This window comes from Phlebotomus argentipes, unplaced genomic scaffold (genome assembly GCF_947086385.1).
Source record: "Phlebotomus argentipes unplaced genomic scaffold, Phlebotomus argentipes genome assembly scaffold_18, whole genome shotgun sequence".
In the NCBI taxonomy this organism is placed as follows: Eukaryota; Metazoa; Arthropoda; class Insecta; order Diptera; family Psychodidae; genus Phlebotomus; species Phlebotomus argentipes.
In genome coordinates, this window is record NW_026776177.1 from 7236518 (window position 1) to 7260968 (window position 24451).

Genomic DNA, 24451 nt, shown 5'->3' on the forward strand with positions numbered 1-24451 from the left:
TTGCCTACTTTTACTTTACTTCATGTGCGCAAGAGTACAATTTATGAGTCTGAGGAGTAGTTTATCAGCACGGGAAATCCTTTGGAGTCCACGTAGTTGAAGGTGCCCTTCTTAATCAGCAATTTCCCATCGCGTACCACAGTTTGGCCCCCAATCTCGACGAAATTGTAGCCCCCGGGCGGAGCCTTCTCCACGCTGCAAAGACATTTTCACGATAAAACGTGTCTGGGAATTGGTTTTTAGCAAGGGGGAGATAATGTGGCTAAAATCTGTACACCCTTTCCTATGAAACATTGTTAAGACTTAAACAGGCTAATATTAACTAATAATCAACTGGAAAGGACCTGAAATCTAACAGACAACTTAATAATCCAGGTTTTCAGACAATATTTTATAATTTTCTGCTTCTAATCGTATTTCTTGTATCACTCTTAGAATAAGAATCTCTTTAGCTTCAAATTGCAACTGTTAAGGCAAAACAATTTCGCGATCTTCATTGAGTGCAAATGCACAATTCTAGTAATGAAGGGAATACAGTACAAGAATCTCTATTTTAAGAAGTTATTTAGACTTAAGTATGTCACATAACTTAGAAAAATCAAGATGCAAACCTAGATAAGAGTTGATTTCTATAAGTAAAATAATTAACAAAAATCCAAAGCAGTTTCTCTGATCTGCACTACAATTCTGACCATAAAATCTCTCCTTGATTTCACATTATCAGGATCAGTGAGGATACTCACAATCATCTTTACCTTATCCTAAACGGCGTCGCGTGGAACAGAGGCTCTCCGTAGTGCGTGGCCGGGCCTTCGGGCGCATAGGGCGCCGCCTGCTTCGGCGGCCCGTACACCGCGTGCGGCATCTCGGGCGGGTAGGGGAACTCCTTGGGTGCGTACGGCACAATTGTGTTGGGGATCTCGGGCAGAGCGGGCAGCGCTGGCGGGATTGGGATGGGCTTCAGGTAGACTTGGTTCTCAGGTACTCCGTACTTCGTGTGCGGCATTTCGGGTGCGTAGAAGGTTTCTGGCGGCGCCGGAGGGAAGTGAGGAATCACCACGGGCGGCAGTTCCGGGAGTGAAGGAAGCGCTGGAGGCGGTGGAGGCAGCGGAGCGGCGATAATGGTCTTGGGCGGGCCGTATTCAGTGTGAGGTACAACAGGTGGTCCGTATTCTTCATGAGGCACTTCAGGCGGGTAAGGTCCAGTGGGCTCAGGAGCTTGCAGAGGCGCTGGCGGGAAGTGTGGGATGACCACAGGCGGAAGTTCAGGGAGGATGGGAAGCGGCGGTGGCTGGGGAATCCTGGCGATGGGAATGATTTGCTTGGGCGGACCGTACTCTTCGTGAGGAACCTCTGGAGGATAGGGAGCAGTGGGCTCCTCTGGCGGGTAAGGTCCGGTGGGCACAACAACTTCAGGCACTTCAGGGAGTTCGGGAAGAGCTGGAGGCGGTCCGTACTCTTCATGGGGCACTTCTGGCGGATAAGGTCCCACGGGAACCTCTGGAACTTCTGGCACTTCTGGAACCTCTGGAGGCGCTGGCGGGAAGTGAGGAATCACCACTTCGGGGAGCTCAGGAAGGGGCGGAAGCTCTGGTGGCGGTGGTGGCGGAGGAGCTGGGACTGTTGGGACAGGAGGTGGAGGTGGGCCGTATTCCTCGTGAGGCACTTCAGGTGGGTATGGACCAGTGGGGACTTCCTGCTTGGGCGTTTCAGGGATGAAAGAGTGGGGAATCTGAGGAGGATGCTCTGGCTGAACGATGGCAGGTCTCTTGGGCACGCCATAAGTGTCCGCGGGAGTCTCGACTTCTTCCGAGCTGGAGTCCTCATCGCTGTTGTCCACCGTGTCAAAACGCTCAGGAATCGTGGGCAGTTCGGGGAGTTTGGGCAGCTCAGGAGCCACAGGAGGTCTGTAGGTAAGTTCATCGGTGAGATCGGTGTCTTTCGGACCGAAATCAAAGGGCTTCAAGTCGGGAAGCTTGGGGAGCTCGGGAATCAGCGGCAGAGTGTTCTTGGGCGGTCCGTACTCTTCATGAGGCATCTCTGGCGGCGGCGGAGGCGGTGGAGGGACGGTGGTGGTTGGCGGCGGGGGAGGTGGAGGAGGCGGAAGAGTCGTGGTGGGGACGCCGTAGTGGGAATGGGGCACTTCTGGGGGATAAGGAGCGTCTCGCCGGTGAGCGGAGTGATAAGAACTGCTGCTGCTGGAAGAACTGCTACTGTCCGAGGAGCTGCTCTGCGAACTGGCACTCTTGGACGATTGCGAAGAGGAGGATTGCTCAGAGAATCCTCCAGAACTCTGATGTCCAGATCTGTGAGAATGATGTCCCGCTCCAAAGTCTGAACCACCCTCGGAGTATTGAGAAGAGCTTCCGCCAGAGTGATGTCCAGATCTGTGAGAATGATGTCCTGCTCCAAAGTCTGAACCACCCTCGGAGTATTGAGAAGAGCTTCCGGCAGAGTGATGTCCAGAACTGTGCTGACCGCCAGATTCAAAGCCGGAACTGCTTTCGGAACGGTGAGAAGAGCCTCCGCTGAATCCGTCAGATCTGCGACTGGAAGCTTGGTAATCTGAGCTCGAGCTACCTGAACTGCCTTCAGAGAATTGGGAGGAACTTCCGGATGAGTGATGCCCAGAACTGTGGCCACGGCGGCTGGATTCGAAGCTTCCGCCCTCGCTCTCGAAGCCACCCTCTGAGTATCCCCCGGAAGAGTGGCCTTCGCTGAAGCCTCCCTCAGAGTGTCCTCCGGATGAGTGACGACCGGATTCGAAGCCCCCTTCGGAGTAGCCCGAGTGTCCGTGGCTGCTCCTGAAGCCCTCGTGCTGAGACGAGGCCTGGGACGAGAAGCCCGCCTCGCTCTGCTGAGAGCCCTCGGAGAAGGAGGAGTGCGAGGAGAACGATCCTCCTCCACCAGGCGCCGGAAGCGCAAGAGCGCAGCCCAGAAGCCAGGCTACCACTAAGATTTTCTGCATGGAAATCATCACGTTATCACTGAAACTGCCACTGAATCGCGGATCAAACTTACCATTTTTCTTGCAAACTATCCAAATACTGCTGATCAAGTGTCTTCACTGACGATTGCAAGTGCACTGTCGCTTATCCAAGTGACCCATTAGCGTTTTATACCCTGTTTGTGAAAACCTGCCCCTCGACGCACCTCAGGGCGATTTTTGGTGGAATGTCTTCTTGTGAATTTCCCAATGAATCCCACCCAGAAACGCACGAGTGCGCGCACTTTTGAGTCAGGGAATCAAAAGGTGTGCGTGACTCATGACCTTTCAACCCATTCAAGACGCCAAGAAAAAATTCCTCCGAGACACTTTATTCCTTCCATGGGCGAAGATACAAACAATTCTGGATTAATTAAGATAATACAAAATAGCATGAATAAATTACGATCTTGTGCAGTTTTTCTCTGTAACGGAAATTCATTCGCCAAACCAAATTCTCATCATCATCATTTTCCATATTGCATGCTTCGAATGCAAATCTATTGCCAGAGAAAAATTGTCGCATTCTTGGCAGTTTAGTATTTATATGTAGCAAGATTAGTCACTATTAGTTATTCTTGTTTCCATTCATTTAATCTACGTGATTTACTAATTACGCATGAGTTTCCTGTTTCCATTTTATTATGTTTTCACTCTTTCTCTCCGCACTTCTTGTTTGCAAAAGTGCCCTTCCAATACCAGTGGCCATCGAGAGTGTGAATCACGCCGTGAGTCTTTCTCGCCTTAACCAGTAAAGATAAAGGGCAGTGGCGTAGTGAAGTTGAGAGGGAAACACTTGAAAAAGGCATGATTCAAGTAAAGAGGGATAAAATTCTGTTCTAAAATCACTTTTCTACTCTTCAATAGACTTTTTAGAGGAATTTCTCACTACGCCACTGGCAGAAAAAAAATTCATTATTCAATGGGAGTAATTGTTTTCCACAGCTGAAAAAACAACGGATTGAAATTTGAAATCATTCAAAAAAAGATTTCTTTTACCATTGCAAAGTGAGTGCAATTATTTTGCCATTCAAAGCCGCGTCGAGAAATAAACATTCCTTCCATTTGAGAAAAGTACGCGCGCGCGTCTTGCAAGAACATTTTCATGACAATATATGTGGAAAAATCCACATTTCAAATGGATCAGCAGCAAATTGTTTATTGTGTCATGTTTCACTATTAAATTCATTTTTCTCACAATCGCGAGAATAGCGCGTCATGGTATTGCATAAGTCGCCCACAGACGCAACATTGCTCCACCACTAATGGACTCTCGATGGGTGGCATGGGGCTTTCGGGAGCACTTGTCCAGGGAGCCGAGAGAGTGAGACATCAAGGTGAGCCTCCAGAGTGGATAGGTAATTGTCCCGAGGCCACCGTTGAGACACATGGCAAAATAAAAATGATCGGCGCTCGGATGATTCTATGGCAGACGCTCGCACACTTCACACTATATTAGTCTTGTGAGTCATTTTACACTGCTGCAGGAGTCTCTAGTGTCCTATCGACTAACCCTATCTCGTTATCACACCGCGTTTGAGGCACATGATTTCTTATCGCTTAGCTGGCCATTACGTGATCGGCCGCGGATCGTACGGCGTGGCGTTAAAGCCGACGTATCGGTTGTTCTTGCGGTGCACGAACCCTCGACCAGGAGCGGTGTTGTAGTACACCACTCGTCGGATACCGAACGGATCGATGTAGCCGTAGCTGCCGGTTCGGGTGTCTCCGCCTGAGTTCGTCTCCTCGTGATACTGCCTCGGCAAGTAGTACCTGAAGCCCTCGTCGGTCTTCAGCGTGACACCGTCGTAGCTGGGAAACTGAGGATCGTATCCGTTGCCAATGTAGTTAGGCGAGCTGTCTAGCTGATTGTGCTTGAGATTCGGGTGGTAGTACTGGAAGTTCAGAGGCCCGACGTACTTCCTGATGGGGAGGATGCTCTTGAGGGTTGTCGGGAGGAAGTCAGGTCTGGCTGACGAGGCTTCAATGGGTGGGAGATATGGTCTGAAGCCACCGTCAGGAGGACCGAGATCGTTCGAAGGAGGCAGGATAGGTCGTGGTGTGCTGGAGTAGAACACCCCAATCGGAGCCAGACTCGATGAAAAGTCCGGTCGTGGGGTTGAGGAGGGATGGTAGGTCACTGGCGGAACGTAGGTCGGATGCACCCGTGTCACAGGAGGGAAAATGGTGACGGGCGTTGTCGGATAGTCGGTTTCCGTCACGGGAGGAGCTAGAGTTGTGGAGGGTGTTCCGTACACAGGTTTCGAGGTGGTGGCTGGAAGGTAATCGTGCGTGGGCGTCGAGTGAGGTCGGTGAACCTCCTTGACTGGAGGTAGATAGTCGATGGGATCTCCGTGCGGACGGATGAAAACCGTATCGGGTTTCGGATAATCGTTTACGATCACATTTGATTGGATCGGAGGAGGAATGGTCGTTGTTGGAGTGGTGGAGTATATCTCCGTAAAGGTCTTCTTGCCCTCCACTCCTGGTGCCTTTTTGGCGATCTTGAGGGCGTCCTGGAAACGGAAATTTCGATTAAATCAAAACCTTAAACATACGATTTAAGGTGGGTCTACCTCAATTGAACTCTCACGCCCGACGTAGACTGTCGCAGACTTCAGGATCCTGTAGCCCTGATTGTCTGCGATGTAGTCTTTCTGCCTCAAGAACCCATGACCATCGATCCAAGCGTCCGTTCCTGGAACGCAGTACACAAGGTTGCAACACACATTTTTGCATGGTGATACTGACGATCTTACCAACTACTGTGCCGTCTTGCAGACGCTTCTCCTTGCGGTACTGGCCATTGTCGGTCTGATAGCGAAAGAATCGCTCCGGACCCTCGTCTGTCTGAATGTGATATTGACCACTGCCCGGCGTTCCCCAGGAAGCTTCACATATCGCCACAGAGACCTGCAACAAAAGATTCGGAGATTTTACACGTCCGGAAATCATTATAACTGAATAAATTCGAGTGTTTATTTGTCGAGACAAATAAACGCTCTTTTCCCAGGAAAACTCGCGAAAACTCCCTGAATATTCATGGAAGCGTCGTTGACTCCGAAGCTGGGAAGTTACGAAAGCAAACCGCCAGCAAAATAGACCATTTTGCCTTGAATGAAAATGAATCCATTGAAGTAAATGATGATCGTGGCTCATGTGTGAACTCATAGTAATATTATATTAACAATAATGGCAACAGTGAGTACCTGAAAGTGAAACTTTCCTCAATGGTAATTTAATTATATGAAAAATCTCGTGGCTCTTTTTTTTGCCATTCCATATTCGATGGTAAGCAGAAGTGAGAAGAAAAACTGGCGATAAAAGACATGATATAGTAAATTAACTTGCATTGAGCTTCCTGCAGGGTTTTTCTTGTCATTATGGTAAAGCGCGCTCGCGCGCGCGCCGATCTTGCTCTGGATTCACTTTCTCAACATTGGAATTCAGTGAAAATTGTCAGGTGTCGTCGTGAACTGATTAAGTCTGATGTCTGAGATTGACTTGAGTAGAGTGATGACATTATAAAAACGACTAACTGCCTCTTCACTGATATTAAACTGATTAAATTGCCACACTGAGAGCCCATTTCATCAATTTTCCCCTGAGAAATTTTCCCTAAACACTGAACAATATTACCTCACGACAGCGCATTTCTTCACGATCGGATCGAAAATGGGAAAAATCAATTAAAATCGACCATAGTGGGCAGAAATTGGTACGCCTTATCGTCCACAGTGGTCACAGAGATCATGAAAGTTATGCCACAGCATCGCAGCATTTCATTATGTGAAAGTGGAGCTGACCAAATTTGGAGATCCCTGAGCAAGTGTCTGAGCATCAACACTTCTGCAGAACCCTTTAGTAAACGGCACAAAAGTAGGTGAATCGCTGCATTATTTAACATCAATTTAATTGTGATGCGAAGCTCTTGGAGAAAAGTGAAAATCTCGCACTGCTGCGCGAGAGTCTATTGAACTTGAAAACCGGTACAAATAATTTCTCATTTTGATAAAACCTTAGTGCGCAATCTTCTTGAACATTCAATGGCACGTTCATGTCTATTTATCACATCAGAAGCACTTTCTTCGCAGCCTCTTCTGCACCTGGCGATGTTTTGATTTATGTCTGCCAGTAAATATCCGGTCTGTGATAAAGATCCATCGCAAAGAGTTCACACACACACACACACACACACACAGAATCGTGCACAAAAGGGCAGAGAGAAGTTTCTTACGTAATACAATTCGGTCTTTAAGATGCAGTAAATAATCTGAAAGACCCAATAGAGACTGATCGCGGACATAATATTTCCTTCTCGACTTCACCGAAAATATCCGCACAGCACAATTGACGGTAATGCGATTAAGTCAGAGTGCAAAAAGTCTACTTAATTACTCAACAGTCTGCTCCACAATAAACTGCGTAATGGTTCTGCTGCAGTGGCAAAGCCTCTGCAATCATTGATTGGAACTGCCATTTTTCACCTCTTTGTCCGCTAATTCTGCCAAATGGACTCAAATTACTAACCATAAAGCCAGAAAACATGAAAAGTGATGTTATTTTGAAATTAAAATTGGGTTGTAACTCGTGAAAAATTAGGAAAAGTTTGTGTTTCTTCCTATGTAATTAAAGAAAATGAATTTTTTGTGTTTGTTATTAATTTATTCCGCCCTTGTGAATTACTTTGTTGGTAGTTTGTGTACTTTATGGTCCAAGAGATAATGCTAAATTGCCTCAGATAACCTCTAATTATCTCATAAAGGGAGTTTATTGATTGGAAAGAATGAAAGTAAGAGGATGGAAAGTGTGTGAAAGTGAGAATTCTATTTTGTTGGAAATTTCTGTAGGAATTCCACCGGAACATTCCGAAGTAATCAGAACAAAATTCAAGAATTTCTGGAATTTCTTTCACCTTCCGGTCGATGAGGAAATTATGAATGTGTGTGAGTTTATTAAGGAAAATCCTATTATTATTTTAATCCTTTCTTAGAGGACAATTCCCAAGGATTTCAGAAAAATTTCCTTGAGGGTTTTTTTTATAGGGCGACTCTTGGGAAATCACAGATTTCTCCAAGTGTATTTCGCTCTCTTTAACGTGAGAAAAAGCGATTTGCGAAGCACTTCATTTGATTATCCTCTTCAGCTCGAAGTAATCAATTAAGTGATCATCTTACTAATGCTCACTTGACTAATGATGTCTGCAAAGCCATTTGAATGTACAAAATAATCACATAAATGACCACATAAATTGAGCGGAGAATTCAAATCGAGAGTAAATTGAATTTTATACCTTCACTGTGCGTTTACGATGCGAAGCCTCAATAAAAATCATTCATCACTTTCCACGCGGAGTCCCATTGAGAAGATCTCGCTTGGAGTCTTGTTTGCGAGATTATCAATGGGAAAAAGTGAAAATTCCCAAATCGCAAGATCAATAAATCTCTCAACCTTTCCACGCAGGCGCGCACGACTTCTCTCGTGCCATGATTGATACTTCGTGAGTATTTGGCGCGATCGATGGTGGTCGATGGACAAAGAGTGTTTGCTTGGCCAAAAAAAGGCGATCATATTCACTTAAATTAGCCTCACGTCTGAGGCGTGGTTGAGGGCGATCTCTGGTGTGCCAAAGGAAGATATTGTTATGCAACCTTTGCCTTTTCTCCGCTTCTTGTGCGCTCACACGTGCGCGAGATACAAGAAATAGAATTGGGCCACACTCTCGCATGAATTAAACAACGGAACTCTGTGTAAAAACGATCGTGACTCAAGATCTCTGGTAATTTCTTCTGCGGCTCTCCATGTTTTTCTTTTCCCTTTCGTGTGCTCGCGACAAAAATCCATTTGAGACGTCGCAATTATCGCACAGCTGCCGCAGAATTAGAAGCCATTAGCATTGGATTTAATTGTCCCAGGGAGACAATTAATTATCTCCGCACTCTTTGACTCTCAGTCAAAAAGTTACGTAAAATTGCAAGAATCTCAGCAATTCCACAGCGCGAACTCTACACGCTCGACTGTTTGTGCTTTACTAACCATGACCTTGTTACGCATTGAAGTTACAACAAAAGCAAATTTGTGATCCATCTGGTGGAAAAATGAAATCATCGCTTACACGACAACATTATTGATTGTTGCATAAAATTATTCACTTCACGTTTGCGGCCATTTGTAGGCCGCGCGCGCAGAAGAAAGAACACAATGTGGGTGAAGTGTTGCTCATTCGCGCCTCCAAACATCCTAACATTCCAGCGCCCAATTCTGTTCCTCACAGCTCGTACTTCTCATTGCCAAACGTGAGATTCACGTCGTACTTTCCCGCCTCGAAGATGTTGTGCGGCGTGAAGTCATACGGCACCGGCCACACGAGCTCGCTGTGATTGTAGTGCGGCGGAATGACGCCGAAGATCTCGGTTCCGTACTCGGTCACCGTGGGAAGGAAGCCGATGGCCAGGATGGCGTCCATCGAGGCCGCGCTGGGAATGAGCTCATTGTATGTGGAGGGCAGATAGAGCATGGAGATGGTGCTGTTGTCGTCCAAATCGTCGAAATTGATGTACTTGGCCAGCTCGTAGACGACTTTGAGGAAGGCCGCGGAGTTCTTGAGAGCATCTTCCGATCTCACTTCCTCCCGCACTTCATCAGCCACCGCATCCGGAGGATCTGCCAGGCGCCAGATGATCTTGTTGAAGATCCTCTGCCGACCAAAGAGAAGAGCCTTAGAATCCCATCAATCTCTCGCTCCGTGCAAATTCACCTGATTCGTGTTGTTGTAAATGAGCACAACTCGCGAAGTCTCATAGATTTCCGCTTCCTTCGCCGCCAAGCGCACCATATATCTGCCCAGGATTATCTCAGAGCCTTCTATCATCTGCACCGTGAACGTCTTGTAGATCAGCACGAGTCCTGTCAGCTTATCATCCGACGCATTCTTATTCACCTCATTCGAGAAGTCCACGTAAAAGTCCTTCACGTCAATAATGTCCTTTCCGGGAGCGTGTTTGGCCACGAAAATGATCCTCTGGAAGTATGTTTTCCTTCCTGCGCAGGACATATTGTCCCGGATGTGACTCAAGAGGGTTTTCCGGTGCTGCAGAGATGGATTGGAGCTTCCTTCGCCGCGGTTTCGACGAAGAGAACCATAGGACGAAAAACCTCTTGCAGACATTTTGCCAACAAACTGAGTTCCGTTGCCATAGATTCAGAGTTTGATTAAGAGGGAAAACCAAGGGAAGATAAGGTGGATGAAATTGTACAACACTTCTTGTCGTCCTTAAGGAAGTCCTTAATTAAAAACAGGGAAATCATCGGTTCTACAAGAATTTAACTTCATAAAATTTCTTTTCATATTAAGAATCATTTAAATTGTAGTTTAACTTGCCGTAAATGAGTTTCTAGCAAGGTTTCCAGCAATGTTTTGAGGTTAGATTATTCAGAAATTGAGGTTATGAACATATGAAATGAATAAATGAAGTTTCCTTTGGCAGAATGATTTCTTATTGCTAAAGATCTTTAGCAATAAGAAATCATTCTTCTGATATATTCAGCTTCATTTTTAAAGGATTATCTTCTCTTGATATCCCAAATTCTGTGATCATTTAGCAAAAGATGAATTTAAAACAATTTCTAGAATGTTTCCGCACTTCCATTAGATTGTACACCACTTCTAACAATAATATCCTTCCCTTGGAGGAAATAACTCTGTGAAAAATCATCGTTTTGGCTCTGTTTTGAGCATGATTAACAAACAATCTAGATTGGCTCAAGATTGACACAATAAATCACAGCTTTATTCGCAGTATTCCTGTCACGAATTTCCATGGGAATTCTCGTTGATCTCGTTTCTTTTATTGTGACCAATAATCACGGCAGTAACTTTGCATGGCGGTAAAAAATGCGTTTTCGCTCGAGCAGATCATGAAGTGTCCACAAGACTCCCACTCGCGCATTTGCCCGTACCATTTAGCCGACCAGATAAAATATGCCAAAGTCGCCTCCCAGAGACACTCGAAGGCTGTGCGAAGCTTTTGCAATCCACTTAATTGCTGGAGAGATCATTGAGGCACACTTTTTTCTGCCGCGTGATACATATTCCGATGATCGAAGAATTCCATCAGAGTGTGTTATGAAATTCCACTTTTAGGTTTGGATATTGAATTGAGACAAGATTGGAAGCGTGCGATTTTGTACATAAATTTGTACCTAAATTTTTCGGAATTAATCACACGGAGTCGCAATCTTCAGTGACTCCCGATTGAATTGAACACAAGAGCTCAACACGCGGATCTGCGAGTTCAATGAAATGCAAGATATTATGCGGACGTGAGTTTTGCATTAATTCACCACGAATCCCCCCAATTTTACATAATATTGGCGAAAAGTGAGAGTTTATCGGCACGGACAGAAGTCTCTTTTTCACACTATTTTGCACTATATTTATACGCGAGCAACTGAAGCGGAGCCCATTTTGCCACCATGAAGGTTAACACTTGCAGTGACATTCAATTATCAGTCTCTCTAATTGCTTGCATAAATTTCAGAGGTGCGAGAGACGTTTTTGCTTAATTGCTCTATTGGCAAAGAAATTGATGGGAGTTTTTGTCCGATTTCTCTACTTTCTTTGCGTCAATTTCTTCAATTGACATCTCTCGCCCTTAAGCGTCAACTTGGGCGGTTGGGATTAATTCTGATTCCAACATGCGTCATTAAAGATTACGACCTCTTGTTTGCATTTATACGATCTACACTCTCTCTCTCTATCACGCCTTCTCGCCCAAATGGTAAAGTTGATGGAATATGAATTGAATTTATGCGCGACTTCCCCTCAATTACACTTCTATCAATGCTTTTTATCGCCCCTCGATGATATCTCCGCCTCAATCTCTGGGTCATTTGGCCGTCAAATTACATTTCCCTGCTTCTTGGACAGTCAATTGCCGTGAAAATGTCCCTGAAGAAGCACTTCCATCGCGCTTGGCGCTTCTTTCTCAAGAACTACTTCGGCTACTTGCAGAGAGTTGACGCCGTGTCGAAGACTCACGGTGTGCAACACATCATGAACAATAGCCTGCATCCTTTTGAGAGGTGAGAAAGCGATTGTTCTGTGACAAACGTCGTAAGTGGGAACTTTGCAGGATCCTCTGGATTTTCATCGTCATCACGGCTTTCTGCGGCGCCATCGTGATCGCCAACATCCAGTTCACGCGATTCATGGCTAATCCCACCGTGATATCTCTGGAGAGGGATTATCACGACTGGAACGGAACGATGCCCGCCGTGACTTTCTGCTACGCAAATCGCCTGACGACAGAAGCTGTGGAGTTCTTCCTGGAGGAGAAGTTCAACGTCACGCCTTCGGATCAAGATTTCTTCTACTTTTATGAGTTTGTCGAGGCCGTCGTGAACATATCCATCCTCAATCTGAGAGCTCTCGATGAGTTTGCCTACGACGAACGCTTGCAGGTAAATTTCTTTATTATTCTTATTCATATTTCTCTCAAAAACTCATATTTAACCCTTGCAGGACACGAGTTTCCTGGAGATCACGCAGTTTGTCGTGCCCGTTTTTGAGCAGTACATCAGCAGTTTTGACAAGACCGTCCAGCTGGACGCAGTGCCGATCATCACGGAGAAAGGACTCTGCTATTCAGTGAATTCTCCTTTGTCGCATCTTCTCGCAGTGGAGCAGGATCATCGGATCCGGAAGCCGCTATCGTGCAAATTCTCCATCAGTCAGTGTTTCCTCAAGATCGACGTGTACGGATTTCAGCTTTCCTCTGTCTTTGTCCATTCGCCCTTCGAAGTTCCCCTGGCGGACACTTTGTCCTTCGCCATGGAGCCCACGGACGAGATCACGTCCACGTACAAGATCGTGGAGACGATCGCTGATGACTCTCTGCGCGAACTCTCCGTGAGGCAGCGCAAGTGTCTGTTTCAGGACGAGCAAATCCGCGGTTTGCCTTCATATTCAGTCAATCTCTGCCTCATGGAGTGTCGCGCCGCGGCGGCTCTGCACTTCTGCAGCTGCAAACCCTTCTTCTATCCCTTCATCGAGGGTCCTGTGTGTGGGATCGACGGGATTTTCTGCCTCAATCGCATCTCGTGGCCGGACAATGTCAAGAACTCGTGCAATTGTCCCAAGTCCTGTCGGGATCTGCTCTTCCTGCGTAACACCTTCAAGGTGGAGAACTGGGATGTGGGCGAGGAGGGAATTCCCTTCGCCCAGAAGTCCACTTTTCGCCTGGAAATCCTACCGCCGCGCATGAGACATCGCAGGGAAGTCCTATTCACCTTTGAGGACCTCCTCGTGTCTCTCGGCGCCGCCACGAGTCTCTTCCTGGGCATCAGCTTCTACAACATGCTCCACGGAGCCTTCGTGCACATTGAAATACTCTACGAGATCATCAGATGGTGTCGTGTAATGAGATGAAAGACATTTTGCGCGATGTAACTTCGCATCTATTGGACAAGAGATTTGCCCAAATTCGCGCAGAAAAAAAGCAGTTTGTTTACCAAAGGAGAAAGCATTTTCCCTTGGCAAGAAGAAAGATGTTTTGTTTGCATTTTACATAATTTGCTCTTGCTGTCTCTGTACAAATTCCATTCATCTGCTGAATTTCAAGAAGCTTGGGAATTCGCGGTGCATTTCTTGCAATTACATCGAGGAAATCTCTCGCGGGCAGCATTTCTTGGCAGACTTCCCATTAGGAAGTTTCTCATTAAGCACTTTGAAGTGCACGGCGAGCAAATAGCCATCAATTTGTCACTCAAGTCCGGTGGAATTCGCATGATTTTCCCCTGAGCTGACCAGTAATTTGCCAGCCCATTAGTCGCGCGCGCGCGCATCGTTTTAATTTTTCAATCAACTTGTGGGCAGATTCTGACGGTAAAAATCCATCTCAAATGATCACTTTTTCTGCCATCCACTTTCACTATCAATGCCGTTTTGTATTTTCATCTCTTTCTCAGCTTGCGCCTCAAGATCACGAGGCGCGATTTGGAAGTTGTTTCTTCGGCAATCTGGGGCGCTCTTTTTCTCCTCATTGTCTGCCCGCGAGCCATCGATCTCCGCCAGAGCTCAAATTGATTTTCCACTCACCCAATTAAACTCATATCGCCGCATGGGAGAAAAGCTGCCAATGCTCCAGTTGCCAGCTGGGAGGAAAGTTAGACTATTTGGTTATTAAGTCTCTGGGCGTCGATAACAGATCTCATTTTCACACATCTCATGTGGGAAATGTCCTCGAGCCATTGTGGTGCTTTTTGTGCACTATCATCGGAGCCTCTTTCACCAAACAAATCGACCATTGTTGGCGACATTGTGTGCAAAAGCATGGGATGAAAGTCTTTCGCCAAATCGCGCGCTCGTGCATATTTTTGTTGTCTTTTTCGCGACGAGTTTCGTGTGTGGTCAACGCGTTATTCTTCATCATCGTCAATCGACAAAGCTCGTGTGGAGCGACACAAAAAAGCATTAATTAAGCGCTCTTTGTATTATGCAAGATTTAAATATTTCCCCTCTTCACGCCTTTTTGTAACACAATGCAATTGTCTTGGCCAGGAAAGGAATAGAAGCGAGTGTGTAATTTGCTTGGATTTGTGTTAAGGTGCACCCAATAGAATGCGCGCCTTTTCAATGGATCTCCCGCGCGCGCATTCGGTAATTAATTTGTGACGTGAGAATTCTCAATCTCAACCATGTCGAATTTATTTTAACCTCATAAAAATTCTCTTCATTGCCTTTTGGGCGAATCATTTTGGGCGGGGAGGAAAATTTCCTGGGCGCCTTGCAAAATATGCGCTGAGACACATTTCACAAGAGCAGAACCTTGCTCAATTGATGAGTTAATCAGTCCCATTAGAGCCAGAGCTAATCGATTTGCTCAGAAGCTTGACTTTCAAGCTCAGAAACGCTGCCATGAAATATGATCTCAAACCTTCTCTTACGCGATTGCGCATGAAGAACGAGTCGTTTTCCATCTGCTGGAGTTTCTCAAGTATAAAACATTCTATATGCAAAAGTGGGTGGACAACTTTGGCAATTCGGGCAACTCTTGAGAGTCTCGAGAGGAACAAGCGCGCTTATCTTATTGCCATTTGCCATGCAACCCAGTGAATTGTCGCTGGCAGAAGGTAAAAGTTGTCTGAAAGTGTCACTGATGGTGAAGAATTCTTCGGCGAAAGTTAATTGGGCGCAATATTGCCACAGGATTATTGCGTTCATGAGCTTGTCAGTCAGTTTGGAATGCACCGGAAGGTGAGAATAAAAAAAGCACATAAATTCCACGTGAGTGAATCAATAAAAATCCACTTTTACTTTTATCACTGCAGCCGGTGTGTTATTGATTTACCCAATGGAAATAACACTCACCACAAAAAGCCCAAGAAAAATCCACTTGTCCATGTTTTGCAGCTCAATTTAGCCAATCTTCCCTGAGACAATGAGGCTCAATGAACGTCTTTTTCTTCACGTTTTTCCTCAATGCGACACTCTAAATTAATTTCACACAGAGATTTGCATAGAAATCATCTCTCATTATGCTGTGTTTTCCGCCATATCTTCTTTTTTCGGCGAAACAACAACACAAATATGATTTAGTGCAGTTTCCGGAATTGTTTCACTGCGTGCGGCGCGATTTAATATGCGAAGAATGTGTGAGAAACACAATGGAATCACTTGGTCATAAATAACCACATAATTTGGCGATTTAATAAATTGAGCAGCTCTTGAACAACACTCACGATCTCCAGTGAAATTCGCGACCACGTCCGCATGCGAGGCTGACTCTTGTACCACTAAAGCCTGCACTCGAGAGACTCTCACAGCCACCGCGAGACATTTTTCCCACCCAATTCCGCGCTTTTTCCTCTCCTGCACTCGCGCTTTGGTGGAGTTTTTGCCCACGAGCGCGCGACTCTCTTGCCAAATGACTTGTGGGTGAACAACACTTCGGGAAACGCGAGATGAATTGCCTCTTGCCAATTTCGTGATCCGCGTCATTTGTTGCCAATTTCTGATCCTCCCTCAGGCGACAAAATCCCCCAAAAAATCACCCAAATTCTCACCTATTCGCACAGCTAGAAGATCGAAAGTGTCACAAGATATGAAATTCCCTCGAGAAACACCACAAAGAAGAGTGACTCAGAGATCGTGGTTTGCAATGCGTGGAGTGTTTGAAGCAATGGATCTTTCAAAGACTCATTTTCATGATCAGTCGATGCTTTCATTGCCGCACTTCCATTTACACGCTCAATGGAACAACAGACCACGAAGTACAGCTGAGGAGTGAAGAATACAAATTATTCTGTTGAGTAAATTACGCAAATAATCGCTACTTGTATGGGAAAATGTGTATAAAACCAATTGATTATTGGAAGATTAAGTTTGTGAACTTTTCTATACAATATTGATTAAGTGAACTGTCTAAATGTCCATGAAAACCGCTCTTAACCCTAACAAGGATTTTCTAAATGATTTCGCTGTGATATTTCTGTTATTCTTCAAGGTTTCTTTATGTTTTAAAGGTGATTTGTGGCATTTCAATCGCAAAGTGCTCAATAAAATGCTCTTTGAAGCTCAATTTTGAGCAAAAGTTAGGAACAATGATAAAATAATTGTTAATATGATCTGAAAATATACAAATTTATGTTGATATTTAACTTATTGATTGTTTGCAACCGCTTCTGAATTGGAAGCTTTCTTCTCAGCAAAATTTAGCTAAAAAATATGCTTTTCCGCATATTGTGTTCATTGAGAAGCATTTTTGATTGAAATTTCCTACTTATGCTGTTTATTACATTTCCATATTGATCATTGCAGAAAATGAGCAGCCAATAACTCATTTTGATATCCGCAACGATTGAGGTTTTATTGCAGAATCAATTAAACTCGCCTCTCACGTGACTATCGCCAAACACTATCAGCTGTACCCGAAGCCAAATCTCATTTGTATGTAAAACAGTGGCTGGAAACATGAAAATCTGTCTTTGCTGGGAACAATTGAAGGTTAATTCTCATCATTTTGAGCGGTGTATGAATAATTCACATCCGGAACTTATTAGGTAAACAGCAAGAAGTGCTCAAATGGCACAAATTCACTTTGAAAATTGCACTGATTGTGTGACAATGCGAGACTATTGTCTCTCTGCACACCTCCGTGTTGTTTGGCGCCGAACGCGCAGCTCTTTTCCATCAGAATTCCAGCTTCTTTTTCATGTGGAATTGAAAATTCCCTCCCACGTGGCGACCACGCAATTGTTCTCGCACTTGGCAAAATCAATTTCTGTGTATTTTATTCCTTTGCCAATGAGTTCTTCGCCGGTTGGCAGCTGATTTCCTGGTTTTAGTGTGGGCAAATCAACATCTGCAGAAGGCAAAACTCGTGTGTCTCTGTTAATCAAGCTAATATCCTGTAATTAGTCGAAGTGGGCAAAAAGTCGCTTCTCTATTGATTCACATTTTAGTGGTCAATTAATTTGCAATGTTGGATGATTGTCTGCACGTTTGTGGATTAATATACGCAATGGCAGATAAATATTGAGAGCCTTTCAATTGGAACGTGGGAGTTCTCGGTCACCTTATTGGGAAATTCTACATGTGATATTTCTTTTTGATCTCTCTCTTAGCAAGATCTTGGCTTGTTTGTGTCTCCTCAGTAATTTGAGACACTTTAGAGTGATGGTTTATTTTTCACGGCGACTTATAAATTAATTCTTGCCTCCAATAGACCAAGGAATGAGAAAGGCAAATAAGACCAGCTTCGGCGGATATTAGCTCTGGCCAGTGTTGGTGTTCTGCCGCGAAATTTATTGCTCCTCCTCTTTGGCAATTTTCTCTGGAGATTTTTATTGATTTTGCCCATTTTTGCCAGCTGAAAAGAGCATATTTTGCCATCGGTCGATGACACTGAACAAAACATTTTGCTTGATACAATAACATTTCAAAATTCCCTGAATGTGCGCCCAAACAAGGGCAATCTTGATCGTCGTAAAATGCATCCCGGGAACAATCTTAATCACCGTGACTTGAGGATTGAAAAGAAATGTGTGTGTTGGCGAAAAGAGTGCACAAACTGCGACTTCTTCTGCTTAGGAATTCCATCGCCATGTCCATGGAAAGCCAGAGTGCAAGTTCAAATCATTTTCTGAATTGCTAACAAGGCTCGAGACTCGTTATGAATTCGTCGCTGAATTGTTCCTGACCTACGCAACTCTCTCATGATGAGCAAATCCCGATATAACAATTGTCTGCAATCGCGATAAATCCGTCCTCAGCAATGTCACGGTTGTTCTTACCTTCAGCACATCTCGGCAGACCACAAATATTACTGTCACATCAGCAATTTTGCTCCACTGCGAATATGTGGGAGTGCAAATTTATTACAAACTCTTATGTGGGATTTCGAGCGTTATCTGCGCTGTTCCTCAATTCTTTCACACAAACAGACAATTTCTTATATTTTGAGGAATGACGCTATTTTGCTTATTTTCCGCACAGTATTTTCGCTAGCAATTTGATCAATTTGGGGGTGTTTTTGTCCATGCAAAATGCCAGACACTCAAGAGGAAGGTCACTAGTAATTTTTTGGGTGGAAGATAAACACTTTCCGTTACACTTCAAATTCAATTTATACATTCAAACCGAAAAACGCATCTTTTCTCCCCTTTTCGCTGGCTAATAATTACAAGTAGAACCACTTGAATTCGTATCCTTTTAGTCCCGCTTCCTTCTCCGTCTCTTCCCTGGGCGTTTCCTCTTCCGGCACCTTCTCCAGCTTGAACTTGGGTTGATAGCCAAACTGATTGGCTCGGTATTCTGTGCTCCTGCGGTAGCCATCCCTGTCCACGAAGTAGTATTCACCTTCCTTGTTGCCCTCGCGATCGCCCTGAAAGACAGCCCGTCAGAGGCGCTTAAGATGCGGAATAAGAGATCTCTCACCTGCTCGTTGTGTCCGTGGTAGCCAGCGGTGTAGTTGAAGAGATAGAGGAGACCCTGCAGCATTTGCTCCATGTCTGCGTCGCTGTCTCCACTGTCTGGTGATGTTCTCGGCTGCGGCGAGTAGTATTGCTGCTCTTCAGGCTGCTTTCGCGGTACTTCCACGCCTTTGAATCGCGCCATAACGCTCTCGATGGGCATGTCTTCGGGTGAAGCACCGTCGACTTTGACCTCCGGTGTCAAAGTCGCGGGGAAATCGTCAGCCAGGGATCTTCCCTCGGGCAGTGCATTCACGGCTGAGGAGTAGTCCTCCTTGGCCGGCTGCTGAGCTGGCTGGGATGTGGCCAGAGGCGGAGAGAGATCAGAGCTTGGCGGAATGTCCTGATCCTGATTCTGGTCTTGCCCTTGTCCTGCGTCAAAGGAGTTCTCGTCCATCAGGTTGAGATTGGAAGGACCAAGGGAAGGAGCTTGATTTGGAACTTGAGGACTCATTGACTGGAAATTTCCCATCAGGTTGAGATTGGAAGGACCAAGGGAGGGAGCTTGACTTGGAACTTGAGGATTCGTTGACTGGAATCTTCCCATCACACTCATGAGCGGTGGCATTTGAGGCGGCACAGAGGATCTGCCCAAATTGGGGCTGAAGGAGGGACTCAAGGGTTGATTTTGAGGTTGAACAGCAGGCGCTGGAGGCTCTGGAATCTTGCAGTTGGAGCAGGATTTGATGTCACTGGCCTTTGGGGTTGTCAAATCCAGCATCACTTCCAGTTCCCTCGCTGGCGCCGCTGTCGAGTGGATCACAAAGGGTTGTGGCGTCGTCGTGATGTCCAAAGTGTCCAAATCAAGCTGACGCGGCTGCGGACTCGAGGATTCAAAGTTGGATCTCATCGTGGCGATTGCAGAGGCGATGTTCTTGGCCACTGAAAGGAATGACAACTCTTAGGCAAACAGACACTCAATTTGGCGGTTCGAGGAGCTCACTTGGTTCGCTCATCAGCCGAATGTTCTTCATGGAGATGATCTTAAAGTGTCCGTCGGCGTCTGTGGCGTAAACGGTGACGTGATAGACGTTATCAGCTGTGATGAAGCCGAACTCGCCCATGATGATGCCGTTCTCGTCCTTCTTCTCGTGCCGGTGCTGATTTCCCTCGATGTTGAAACCGAACTCATAAGGTCTGTTCTCCCCGTCGTAGTACTTCGAGGCGGCGCTCACCAGTGCCAGTGATGAAATCTTCGGAAAAAAGCGCGGACATAAGAAAGACTTCACTGAGTGATGTTGACATGCGAGGGATCAAAAGGTCGCATCGAAAAATGCGTAATTGTTTCACCTGAAATGGTGAATTAGCATCATAATGTCCCCATTTCCCGCATAAAAACACACACACGAAATATTCAAATGAGTGATAAGCGCGATGTTGAGTGCATTGAGAATATTGTCGGTGCTATTTGTGAAAATAATGATCATCAAGTACTTGAGAGCCTTGACAAAATAGCGTCATCGAGCGATTGTTGATGTTCTTGTACGATTGATGGGCGCACAAAAAGCCATGTAAGTTGTGGAAAAGCACAAATAGAAGAAACTCTATCCGGGAAATCTTCTTCCGACAAGTGGACAAAAGGCACTCGAGGCCCAAAGATGGGCAAAACAATGGGAAAGTCGTTGAAATGCCTCATTTACAAAAGTACACAAACATTTAATCGCATGATAATTGGCGAGAAAAACAGATTCTTTTGACGAAATTTAGTACCTCTTAAAAATTCATTGACGACTCCACAAGGTCGGTGATAATTTGTCTTGCGGAACTCGCAGAATCAATTAAGAGATGGTTTTATCTCGTGTTTATCATCTTATCAGTTCTCACGGCGAGCAGTTATTTATAGCTTGTGAGATCGCTTGAGAAAATTGAAGAAATTGAACATGATCGTCAGTCGCAAAATACTTATCGGGCATTTAGAACACTTAGATCACTTTCGCATCGACCCAGAGATGCAAATTGCTGTTGATTGTAGAATTCTCAAAACTCGCAATTGCTTCTGTTCTTCACTTCCCAACTCTGGACGCTAATTTGCGAACAGATGATTTGACGAAGAATTTCGCACAGAAGTTGGCTAATTTCATATCTATTATTATAATTACGAAGAAATTAGTCAGACAACAAGCGTCAAAGAGTGTGTCACAGACCAAACATTGCAGACCAAAAAGCTCTTCCGCATTTTTTCGCACGCAAAATCTGTTGATTCGCCAAATTAAGAGAAACCAAAATACGCTTGCAAGCCAGACGGGAAAGGTTGAGTGGGCGTGAAGGGTTGATTGTGAAATGTTTCTCATTTTGTGGATGATTCGGAGGTGAAAATGCAGATCTTCACTGAACATACATACAATTGAGTTGATGTTTCGGACAATGGCACAATGCAAGGTGCATCCGCCCGTTCAATCATTGGAAAAAATGCTACGGAGAAAATTTGCAATTAATGCTATGAAAACATATGCTAATTGCATTTTGTGAGGCTTTTTCTCCGTTCTTAATCCACTTTTTTCTGGCCATGCACACGATGCGTAAAGGATTTATCCCCACTTACAAATATGATGCACTTGAGCATTTTTCTCCTCCTTTCTTGAGCTGCTCACAATTTTCACAATTTAATATCACAGAACAAACAAACACGCACAAAACGGCTAAAATCACTGGCCAATAAATCACACGCAATTGATGCAACTCTGAGTATTCTTGTTGATCTTCCAGGTGGAATTGGTGTCAATCGGCTCTGGGTGAAAATCGAAGCCCACAACTCGGAGGCTCTCAGCAGAATGCCGAACTGACCATTCAAATTTTCTATTTATTAGCAATTACTCTTCCCAGCATTGGCAACATGTACGAGAAGATGAGCGCAGAACACATTCATCTCCATGTCTTCCACCACCATTGGCTTTTCCTTCCTCAGCGCGCGCGCTGGTGTTTGGAAAGAAAATACCAACATGGTCAATTTTCTCAAATCACACCGCACAATCTCGCGGTGTTTTATGACGATTTTTAGCATAAATGTGCTTTAGAAATAAATCTCTGCATGCGATTTATTCGTCGTTTCATAAATCACTCGTGACAGGATATCATCACTTGAGGACCATGAAAAGTACACTCGCGAGCTTTCAATGGTGAAGGAATGCCTTTATTTATAAGTTATGAACTCACGTGAAAGATCACTGGTGCAAATTAAATGTGTGGCGAAGAAAGTAACGTCTAAAATGTTTAAATAGAGTTCCGCGCCTGATTGTGGGCAAATTAACTATGATTTGCCGTAGGAGAAATCGATGAGTTGTGGATTTATGTACATAGCGTGCTATGTATGTACATAACAGTGTTGAATTTCACTTTCAGGCATGAGTGTCATACAAATTGGGGTGGTTTTGAGACGCTGCAGCAAAATGCATACATTTTGAGAGCACTTTTCCAACACAATACCCAGTAATAAAACTCCGAATATATGATTACATTATGTATTTGATGTGCACGCATATACATTAATTCCATATTGACGCTGATGATGATGAAACAGCCGAAGAAGCCGCTCGAGTGACTATTGTGCCAAAAACCTTTAAAGCTCACCCATAATACTGTGTCAAATCGCCAAAACAGAGGACTCTGAATAATTCATAGATCAATCAATTTTCGCCTCTTGCATATCTTATTTCCTAATATCGCACCGTCGTCTCGTGATCATGATCATCACCCACCAATCCGGTTGGTGAAATTATGCTGTGGAAAAGGATGTGCCGAAGGAAAGCGACCCTTGGCATTTCGGTCAAGGTGTCTCAATGTCTTTTGTCGTGATGATTTACGATCTTGCTGACAAGATGAATGTAAATTAAGCATTTTAATTCTCTCAAGCAATGAAAGGATTCTTCGCCGTTTTCTTCTGGAGGCTAGAAAGGACGCCAAGATGGCGGTGGACTTCATCTGCATTCAATCAAAATTTTGTATTTTTTGTCAACAAACCAACTCTTTTATTAAAAATCTAACTTTACAAGAGAGCTTTGATGATTTCTGTAGGTTTTGTTCGTTTGAGACAGTTTATGGCACATTTTTCGAACACATATCATCAACAGGAGGGGAATTTTGTGGATCAGAAGCATAACAATATATTACAAACTGGGATGGAAGTGTGGATTTGCTGGGTAGATCTGAGGGAGGTTCTTAGGCGGTTGGCACGTGGGCGCCATCGGCACGGAAACCGTTCTCATCGGCGACCCAGTTGATTGTGTAGGTCACTCCGTCCTCGCCGACGAAGCTGAAGCTTCCCTGGGACACAACAGCGTTCGTCTCGGGACCGAAGTTCTTCAGTTCACCCTGAGCATAGGCACTCTGTCCGTCGCTGGTCTCGTATCTGCAAAGCGATGCCGGTTATCATTTTTTTGTGTTCTTGAGGGATGCAAACTGCACAACTTACGCGTATTTGTATCCATCGAGTCCGATGTTGTCGTTCTCGTAGCGCCTGCGGGGAGAGAAGCAGAGATTTAGCGGTCAGGGAATAGGATAATCCGTAGAGGCCAATTACAGGACTGTGGCATCCTTGGAGGGGTCATAGGGCTTGGCGAGGGCGAGAGCCACAACGGCAGCGAACACAATAATCACTTTCATGTTGATTTGGGCAGTGGGTTTTAGAGCTACACTCAAGGAGTTGATTGGCTGAAGTTCGACACTACAACTGGTGTTGGGGTGATGTGCCATCTCCCCTTATATAGCCCCCGAAAGCAACCACTTTCAATCCAGTTTCTTATGTCATTCGCGCGATATTAAACAATCTCTATTCCGATTCCCGAACTAACATGACAAATCTCACAAACGCCACTCTTTTTTTCTCAGCCATGGGGATTTTCATCATTGACTCGTCTTCCTCTCGGCCATGTGTCTCGAAATATATTGACCAGAACAGATAATTAAGCAAAACTCGTCTCGAGCGAGATGTCTTGCGTTGGGTGTCGTCTGTAAAGGTCGCCACCGTTGCCAGATATCGCGGTTCATAAGGCGAGATATTAATTTTTCTGATATATAAATCCGTCAGCCCGATGCGCCTCATGGGATATTAACGCCAACACGTAACATTAAGCCACGCATTATATACTGGACAGAGAGATGCTCAAGAATTGCGGGAGATATTGCTTCGCGAAGTGGCCAAAAAAGATGCACGCGCGACTTTTAGCAATCCAACACATGGTCACGGCTTTGCATCACTGCTTCCAGCATTCCTCGGTGGCTTTTTGGGCTTTTCCTAGTCCAAAAGCTCTCTTCTCGTCAATCAATTCGTGCCACCCACTGTTCGACATTTTATTAATTGCGTGCGTAATTTTAATTGAAAACATCATGTCACAGCAAATAAATGGTGAAGATGTTGAACATTGACGGCATCAACTCCATAAGGAGCGTCTTAAAGTCCAAAAAACTGCCTCTTTATTGGCGCATAAAATTCTTGTAATGTTCCATCGCACGGGTGAAAAATTGAAAGAGCGTTTTTTCATGTGTCATTAGCCAGTC

General features: G+C 45.0%; 6 protein-coding genes across 6 annotated transcripts; 1 reads left to right on the top strand and 5 right to left on the bottom strand.

Moving 5' to 3' along the window:
- Positions 1-41: 41 nt before the first annotated feature.
- Positions 42-2977, bottom strand: LOC132259083 (uncharacterized). Its single transcript, XM_059756627.1, has 2 exons — positions 756-2977; positions 42-195 (listed from the first exon to the last, which is right to left on the bottom strand). Exons 1-2 carry the CDS (start codon positions 2975-2977, stop codon positions 42-44), a joined length of 2376 nt encoding a protein of 791 aa, XP_059612610.1.
- A 332-nt stretch (positions 2978-3309) lies between these two features.
- On the bottom strand, positions 3310-15776 carry LOC132259439 (uncharacterized). The gene is made up of 4 exons (XM_059757078.1): positions 15357-15776; positions 5746-5899; positions 5563-5684; positions 3310-5502 (listed from the first exon to the last, which is right to left on the bottom strand). Exons 1-4 carry the CDS (start codon positions 15387-15389, stop codon positions 4558-4560), a joined length of 1254 nt encoding a protein of 417 aa, XP_059613061.1. The 5' UTR covers positions 15390-15776; the 3' UTR covers positions 3310-4557.
- On the bottom strand, positions 9255-10154 carry LOC132260639 (uncharacterized). Its single transcript, XM_059758886.1, has 2 exons — positions 9744-10154; positions 9255-9683 (listed from the first exon to the last, which is right to left on the bottom strand). The coding sequence occupies exons 1-2, from the start codon at positions 10152-10154 to the stop codon at positions 9255-9257; spliced, it is 840 nt and encodes a 279-aa protein (XP_059614869.1).
- Positions 11931-13415, top strand: LOC132260644 (sodium channel protein Nach-like). Its single transcript, XM_059758900.1, has 3 exons — positions 11931-12070; positions 12121-12448; positions 12510-13415. The coding sequence occupies exons 1-3, from the start codon at positions 11931-11933 to the stop codon at positions 13413-13415; spliced, it is 1374 nt and encodes a 457-aa protein (XP_059614883.1).
- A 2835-nt stretch (positions 15777-18611) lies between the features above and the next one.
- LOC132260413 (uncharacterized) lies at positions 18612-21795 on the bottom strand. Its single transcript, XM_059758493.1, has 4 exons — positions 21501-21795; positions 19902-20151; positions 18924-19840; positions 18612-18870 (listed from the first exon to the last, which is right to left on the bottom strand). Exons 1-4 carry the CDS (start codon positions 21519-21521, stop codon positions 18667-18669), a joined length of 1392 nt encoding a protein of 463 aa, XP_059614476.1. The 5' UTR covers positions 21522-21795; the 3' UTR covers positions 18612-18666.
- A 1299-nt stretch (positions 21796-23094) lies between these two features.
- On the bottom strand, positions 23095-23557 carry LOC132260202 (flexible cuticle protein 12-like). The gene is made up of 3 exons (XM_059758178.1): positions 23475-23557; positions 23367-23411; positions 23095-23303 (listed from the first exon to the last, which is right to left on the bottom strand). Exons 1-3 carry the CDS (start codon positions 23555-23557, stop codon positions 23114-23116), a joined length of 318 nt encoding a protein of 105 aa, XP_059614161.1. The 3' UTR covers positions 23095-23113.
- Positions 23558-24451: the final 894 nt, after the last annotated feature.

Coding starts and splice junctions, on each gene's coding strand:
- LOC132260202 (XM_059758178.1), bottom strand. CDS start 23,557: ATGAAAGTGATTATTGTGTTCGCTGCCGTTGTGGCTCTCGCCCTCGCC. Junction 23,412..23,474: donor TCCAAGGATGCCACAGTCCT/GTAATTGGCCTC, acceptor CTCTCCCCGCAG/GCGCTACGAGAACGACAACA. Junction 23,304..23,366: donor CTCGATGGATACAAATACGC/GTAAGTTGTGCA, acceptor ATCGCTTTGCAG/ATACGAGACCAGCGACGGAC.
- LOC132260644 (XM_059758900.1), top strand. CDS start 11,931: ATGTCCCTGAAGAAGCACTTCCATCGCGCTTGGCGCTTCTTTCTCAAG. Junction 12,071..12,120: donor AGCCTGCATCCTTTTGAGAG/GTGAGAAAGCGA, acceptor GGAACTTTGCAG/GATCCTCTGGATTTTCATCG. Junction 12,449..12,509: donor CCTACGACGAACGCTTGCAG/GTAAATTTCTTT, acceptor TAACCCTTGCAG/GACACGAGTTTCCTGGAGAT.
- LOC132260413 (XM_059758493.1), bottom strand. CDS start 21,521: ATGCTCAAGTGCATCATATTT. Junction 19,841..19,901: donor TCGGCTGATGAGCGAACCAA/GTGAGCTCCTCG, acceptor CATTCCTTTCAG/TGGCCAAGAACATCGCCTCT. Junction 18,871..18,923: donor ACCACGGACACAACGAGCAG/GTGAGAGATCTC, acceptor GCTGTCTTTCAG/GGCGATCGCGAGGGCAACAA.
- LOC132259083 (XM_059756627.1), bottom strand. CDS start 2,977: ATGATTTCCATGCAGAAAATCTTAGTGGTAGCCTGGCTTCTGGGCTGC. Junction 196..755: donor GCGACGCCGTTTAGGATAAG/GTAAAGATGATT, acceptor ATGTCTTTGCAG/CGTGGAGAAGGCTCCGCCCG.
- LOC132260639 (XM_059758886.1), bottom strand. CDS start 10,154: ATGTCTGCAAGAGGTTTTTCGTCCTATGGTTCTCTTCGTCGAAACCGC. Junction 9,684..9,743: donor TTTACAACAACACGAATCAG/GTGAATTTGCAC, acceptor TTTGGTCGGCAG/AGGATCTTCAACAAGATCAT.
- LOC132259439 (XM_059757078.1), bottom strand. CDS start 15,389: ATGGACAAGTGGATTTTTCTTGGGCTTTTTGTG. Junction 5,900..15,356: donor TTTTTCTTGGGCTTTTTGTG/GTGAGTGTTATT, acceptor CTTTTGTTGCAG/GTCTCTGTGGCGATATGTGA. Junction 5,503..5,562: donor GGCGTGAGAGTTCAATTGAG/GTAGACCCACCT, acceptor TTCCGTTTCCAG/GACGCCCTCAAGATCGCCAA.